We start from the raw sequence: 6,515 nt of genomic DNA on the forward strand, positions 1-6,515 counted from the left end.
AGCTGGTTCTCAAGAAAATTTTAGGCACCTTTATGATGAAGGTGGTGCAATGAGCACAGTTTCTGTGGTGCAACTGGGAGCAGATTTAGTGCAATTGGGTACAGGGGACTAGATATAGATTATAAGGAGGAGTTACCAAACTGGAGGACAAGATGATCATAGGATTAATTAACAAAAATTAAATTAAAGGGGGTTTGAACTCAGAGTTTCAAGCAAACCTAGCTCCCATGGTATGTTAACTTTTGAAACCCAAAAGATGCTATTTTCAATTGCGTCAATAACATGCAACAAACTTAACATGAGGTATGTTAAAGAAAAAGATGGTTGGAGATATAAATCAACTGAAAGTTAAGGATCTTTCTTAGATGCAATAAATCAAAAATCTCAACATATAACTCATCAATCACAAGTTCTTCACTATTCCTTATATGTTTGATTTTGTTTTGATCAAGCACATGGTTTGCATCTTTTTCCTGCACTGGGTCCTGCAGCAGCATACCAACCTGTTAAACAGAAAGGGATTTGAATCATTCACAACTAAAAGAAGAAAAAGGCTCTTTTTCTATTCTTTAAGTTGTGTTTGGGGCTTTGCACTTCAATCTTGGGGGCCTCTGCCCTGTTCACCCCTTCTGCAACCTCCTGTTCAAACCTTCTTCAACCTCCTTTCATTATCTTAATGGATGGTCCATCTTTCTTTCAAATATTGTGTGTGCATGCGTGTGCATATGCGTGTGGTGATGAACTGCACCATTTGCCCATTTTAACTATTTTGCTAGATCAAACCTGAGCATGTCATTGTTCAATAAATATCTTTGACTCAATCTTGTTCTTTAGCGGACTGTCAACCAGCGAGGCGAAAACCTTCCCAAAGAGTGCAATCTTTGGAAGGACATACGTACAGTATTTGTTTGTTTTGATGGATTCCAAATAACTTTAGACAAATGCCATCTTTGCTGACTCCACCATACTAGAGGATGTACAATGCTTTTAGTTGCTGAAACGGAAGGAAACTAACCTTGAAGCCTGACATGCTCTGAAAAAGTTCAGGTGGTGATGACACGGGTATTTATTCAACATTTAGCAGCTTGAAACTGCAAAAAGCTTTACCTTCAAGGTCCACAAAAACGATCCATATCAATATAATATTTTAGCAAGCCATCCCTAACCTTTGACAAGTTGTTGTCTACATCTTTCTTTACTACGAATTGGAAGGACAAATGATCTACTTTGATATTCCTTTGATGTTCCCCTAGCAATGAATTAATGTATCAGAAATATTATTTTCTTATCTAATTTGAGCAGCTAAATATGAGAGAATAACCCCTGCTGAAATCTTCCCATTCCTTGTGAATTTTAAGATACAGATAAATAGAGCAATTAACTAAGAGCCAGCCAGATATAAAATGACCACTCCCTTGCTTTCTATTACAGTTTACAGCAAAGATTTTGCAAGCAAAGCAGCTCCTACACCTACGTTAAAAAAAGAGAAGAAATTGTAGGCAATATCTAACTTGCAGAGATGGTCAGTAAGTAGTTTTCTTGGCACCTGTAAATCTCCTTGGCATCAAGCTTATGTTTAAGCTAATATTTGAAAGAGATATGTGCACTAAAGTGGGGTCTCGGATGACCATATGATGTGGCTAATTTCTGTTCATCATGATGGACATGTATACATCTGATAATCACAATCCTGTCCATCAGTAGTAAAGAGCTGGCTGCTGGGTCGCATGGCCTAGTGGTTCATTTAACTTTTTTTCCTATGCAGAAAAAGCTTCCTCCGAGCAGTACAAGTTCCATGCTTTGGATTTTATTTTTATTGATCATCCTTATTATTGTTTTGTATAGAAAACTATGAATTGTCATGTCTTACAACCGAACAGATTGAATCAAAATAGGAAAATAAAAAAATGAAATGCAGATTAAATAAAGAGAGAGATGTAATCTGTTGAATATTATTTGGATGATGCTCATGTGTCTATATCAAATCCATCCAAATAACTCATATTAATTCATTTTTTAAAGAATATAATGGTTATCTATCACCACTCATATTAATATTTTTCATGCACCACCTTACTGTTTCATATGGCACAAGACAATTGGATCTGTTTATGGGAGCTATATTAGATGGATTATTTCATTCCCCTGGAGAACTTATATCATATACATCTTCTATTAACATTGCATCAAGCAAATAAAAAAATATTAATTATTTTTATAAGATCTAACTGATATTATATTAAACGAAAAATACTTGCTCCATGAGCTATATCTTAAGGAATTTATCTAATATCATTTATGGAGCATTTTTCATGTCAATTTCCTCAATCTTGCCAACAGAGAATACATATCAACATAGCATTTAATATTTTGTTTATGAAAAAATACATGCCCTGTTAGCTAAAAGCAAATAGTAGAAGGTTTGGTGGGCTTCATATTTTTATCATTCTAATTGAATTCTCCAAACTACTCTAAACTAATCTAAATAAAAATAAGATTTTTTTTACGTTAATACCCTTTTAAAAATTTAAATTTGTATGAATACACTTTTAAAATTTATATTTATTTCTGTACCTTCATAAAATATTGTTTCTGCACAAATGCCTCTAATGTAATGGTTCTTCTAACGCCATTAGTAAAAACCATAGTTATTTTAATTAAAAATAAAATAGAATTTTGAAATTATTTTTTTTTTGTCTTCCATCGTGATCGTCTTATAAATATTTCTTTTTATACTTATTAAAAGTATTTTAGTTATTTTAATTAAAAAACCATTAATTTTTTAACGATGTTAGATGGCGTGAGTATATTACAAAAACAAAAATAAAAAAAAGTAGAAAAGCAAAACAAGTATTTTATGCAAATATCAAATTTAGAAGAGTATTCATGCTAAATTTGATATTTAGGAAAGTATTTATGTAAAAAAATATAAAAATATTAATTATTGAAAATTTTGGCTACTGATAGCGCTTATTATCGTTCTCTTTTTAATCCAATTAAATAAGCATCTCTCTCCCATTTCTCTTAGATAAGTCATATCTAAATAAATCAAAATATTATAAGAAATTCGGTAATTAGTATTTATTATTGCTCCTTTTTTAATTATTAAATAAGTATTTCCTTCTCAAACATTTCTCCCACGGAGTTACATTCTATTCCTTCTAGACTATCTATTAATCATTGCAATTATTATTATTATTTTATTATTTACTGCTCCGTTGTAAATAGGGAATCCCGATTTTAATTAAATTAAATATATATATGGTCAATGGTCAGGAGTCAAAGGCCGACAGCCCTGACCTTCTTACATGGAGAGAGAGAGAAGGAAATCCAATGCATTCCTACCTTTCAAGGAATCATAAAAAACCCATTCACATGCTGACACCTGTACAGCAAAGCAGCAAACAGCAATTAGATTCAGTCGGTACACGAGTTATTTCAATCAAAATACCTATTTGGCTTGGAGATCCTACAACAGCCATTGCACTAGATCCATAAATCCACGTCATGGAAAAGTCCCTCTTCAGTTATAAATAAATCTTGGTTTCCAGTTTCTCCTCGGCCACCAACCTCCACAGGCTCTGTTTTCTGTGCTCTCTCCTCCCCTCTCTTCTCCACCATTGGGTTTTTTTTTTTGCTCCTTTCTCTAACAGCAACAGGCAAGGATGCGAGTCTCTCAGAAGTACTCTCCTTCTCAGATCTCTCTGCACACCACCAAGAAAGATTGCTGGTTGATCATCCATGGCAAGGTCTGCTTTTCTTCTCCCTTCTTTTTTTTTTCTTTCCCTTTTCTTGTTCTTTCTCTACTATAAGCCCCTTGGAGTTTAGAGTATATGGGTTTTCTATTGTTTTCTAGCTAATTTATTTCTTTTTTTTTCTGATTTTTGTCATGCAGGTTTATGATGTGACCAACTTCTTGGAGGATCATCCTGGAGGGGATGATGTGCTCCTGCATGCCTCAGGTGTCTAACTTTTTTCTTGTCTTTTATTTTGTTTTTTGGACTACTCTTTCCTTATTATTATTATCTTCAACTCCTTAGTCCTAATTTTACTTTTTTTTATGTCCTTTATAATGTAAATAGACAAGATCCTATTGGTTTGATGCATATACACCTCTTCTTTCCTTTTTCTTTCCTTTTTTTTCCAACACATCATTTCTTTGATGAGATTCTATTTTTGTTAGGAACAGCAGTCCAAACCAATGATCTATCCTTTTATTTCTATATGTTGTTTTCCAAGCAAAAAAAGTTGGCAAAATATTCAACTTACTTGGATTAGATAGACCAATAAGTTCATACAAACAGGACTACATCCAAATATCTTGCACAATTCCTAATCTTTGTTTTGTTTGTATTGGAAATTGGAACATGGCGTGCTGCCGGGAATGTGAAGCCAATGGAGATGCATCTCAGAAGTTTGACGAGGTGGGACACAGCTCCACAGCCGCGAGCCTGATGGAGGGCTACTTGATCGGCGTCGTCGAGGGCTACGAAGGCACCGCCGGCGGTGGAGGAGGCCCAAAGCGCAAGGAAGCAGTCACGGCCAGGACCGTGCAGGGGAGGAAACCACCATCTTCCTCCAGCTTCTTGGATCTCGTCCTTCCTGTGCTTATCCTTGGTCTGGCCTTTGGCGCTTGGTATTACCTCAACTTTAACTCCAAGGCCAAGGCCTAATACCTATCAAAGAGGCTCAGCTTTGGTTGGATGTTCATTCCTCGGTTGTTGAGTGGATGGAGAGTCATATGAAATAAAAAAGGCCTTAAAGATGATATCTTTTTGGTGGACAGAGTGTTCCTAGTAGTGTATGTTTGTTGTCAGGCTCTGCCCATGTTTATGCTGAAACTTTGAATCAATTTGAAGAAATACATGTTGGAATTTGGAAGTGAACCCATTACATTAATCTCTTGTGGAAAGAGCTTATACTGATCACCTTTCTTCTGCAAATGTCCCATCTCTTCTATTGCCCCATGTTATCCTGATTGAAATCTATGTTAAGGAGTTTTACTGCTAACGAATGCATAGTTGACGCTAGCCTCCAACTAAAGGTGTTTATAAGATGCTACTAAGGTGGTAGCTCGGTAGAATTGGGCCTTCCTTCCAACCCTGTGGTTCCGAATTCGAAATGCGCGGACATCGATTAAATTGAGAAGACCGGATGCTCTCTGCTCGGACACGTGGATTGGGAGGGTTTATTGGTTCGCTGGTAGCCTCCGTGGTATTGGGGTGACGTACTCACATGCGGATGTTGATCCAGTGGGGGGAGCCCACAGGTCGGAGAGGGCACGCAAAAACTTGCAATCCGCATCGAACATTTTCTGGTGGAAGGGGGAGCCAGTGGAGGCCAAAAAAAAAAGGAAAGGTGTTTATAAGATGGTATCTGCTTCATTTTCTTAGGGAAAACGTTGCTGTCTTTTGAGAGTGTGATGCAAGTAATCTTTGTTGGTTTACCAAACCTCCACCCATGTTTGTGCCAAAAGTAAGAAACTATCTGAGGAAATTCATATTTGCAAGTAAACCCATTATACTAATCTCTCGTGGAAGTAGTTCATACACATCACTTTTCTTTATTACCCAGCTGCCATGAACTAATTCGATGTCACATATCTTAGATTGCCTCTATTATCTTGCTTCGAATCCTTGTCGAGGAGTTTTTATAAGAATGTAGCCAAGTCATCAAGAACACAAGAGAAGGAACGCAGAATTGTGAATTGATTGAACGAATCCAGTGCACTAGTCTCCACTTAAAGGACTTTATACTAATCACCTCGTTTGATTACACCATCAACATGAACCAATTCAATCTCATGCATCACATGTTGCCTCTCATTATCTCAATTCAAATCTTCGGGTGAGGACTGATCTAGAATTTAATTCATCATGGAGGCCAGAGCAGCAGAATGTCTTGTGGTAGCCGGTGGAAGCGGAGTGCAGAGAGCTGAAACGGGTTCGAGCCATTGAACTTGCACTTGGTTCTCTTCTCCTTCTTCCTCTTGAGCACAGTTTAGCATTTTCTGGTGCTAGGATCGAGCCAGAAACAGAAACCTTGCAGGTTTTGCTTTGAGGGTGGATTAATTGACCTCCAATTGGATGCTCAATGATCGTAGTGCTTGAAGATGGACCATGCCATTGTGTTCTACTGTTAGATAGCTCTGTCCATTGGAGCATTGTCCACGTAAGAAAGGAAACGTGTTCAGTGGGATAGAATTATAGTCAAAAGAGGCATGCTTGATTCTAAACACCAAGCATCCAAAAATTTGAAGATTATTTTGTGCACACTTCTGTTTGAATTTTAGGCCAAGTTGACACAGTTTCACTTTCTAAAGTTATGGTCAAGTCTTGGCTAGGCTGACATAACACAATGAAGACTAGATGGCATAAAGTTACGTTGTTGGCTGCTGAATTTAAGGTCATAAAAGGTATTGGTTACGAAGTCCAATCTTTTATATCATCAGCGAGGAGCCATGCGTGTAATACCCTCTGTGCTTCAAAAGGAGGAAAGGATGCAAAAGTTCTAGG

At 36.8% G+C, this 6,515-nt stretch overlaps 1 protein-coding gene across 1 annotated transcript; it reads left to right on the forward strand.

Annotated features, from left to right (window-relative positions):
- Positions 1 to 3,541: 3,541 nt before the first annotated feature.
- On the forward strand, positions 3,542 to 4,901 carry LOC103701595 (cytochrome B5-like). Its single transcript, XM_008783718.4, has 3 exons — positions 3,542 to 3,749; positions 3,896 to 3,962; positions 4,393 to 4,901. Exons 1-3 carry the CDS (start codon positions 3,666 to 3,668, stop codon positions 4,671 to 4,673), a joined length of 432 nt encoding a protein of 143 aa, XP_008781940.1. The 5' UTR covers positions 3,542 to 3,665; the 3' UTR covers positions 4,674 to 4,901.
- Positions 4,902 to 6,515: the final 1,614 nt, after the last annotated feature.

This window comes from Phoenix dactylifera, unplaced genomic scaffold, assembly GCF_009389715.1.
Source record: "Phoenix dactylifera cultivar Barhee BC4 unplaced genomic scaffold, palm_55x_up_171113_PBpolish2nd_filt_p 001731F, whole genome shotgun sequence".
NCBI classification, from domain to species: Eukaryota; Viridiplantae; Streptophyta; class Magnoliopsida; order Arecales; family Arecaceae; genus Phoenix; species Phoenix dactylifera.

What these genes read in the sequence shown, in the direction of transcription:
- LOC103701595 (XM_008783718.4), top strand. Translation starts at nt 3,666, where the DNA reads ATGCGAGTCTCTCAGAAGTACTCTCCTTCTCAGATCTCTCTGCACACC. An exon ending in GGTTGATCATCCATGGCAAG is followed by an intron (nt 3,750 to 3,895) that starts GTCTGCTTTTCT and finishes TTTGTCATGCAG; the next exon opens with GTTTATGATGTGACCAACTT. An exon ending in TGTGCTCCTGCATGCCTCAG is followed by an intron (nt 3,963 to 4,392) that starts GTGTCTAACTTT and finishes GGGAATGTGAAG; the next exon opens with CCAATGGAGATGCATCTCAG.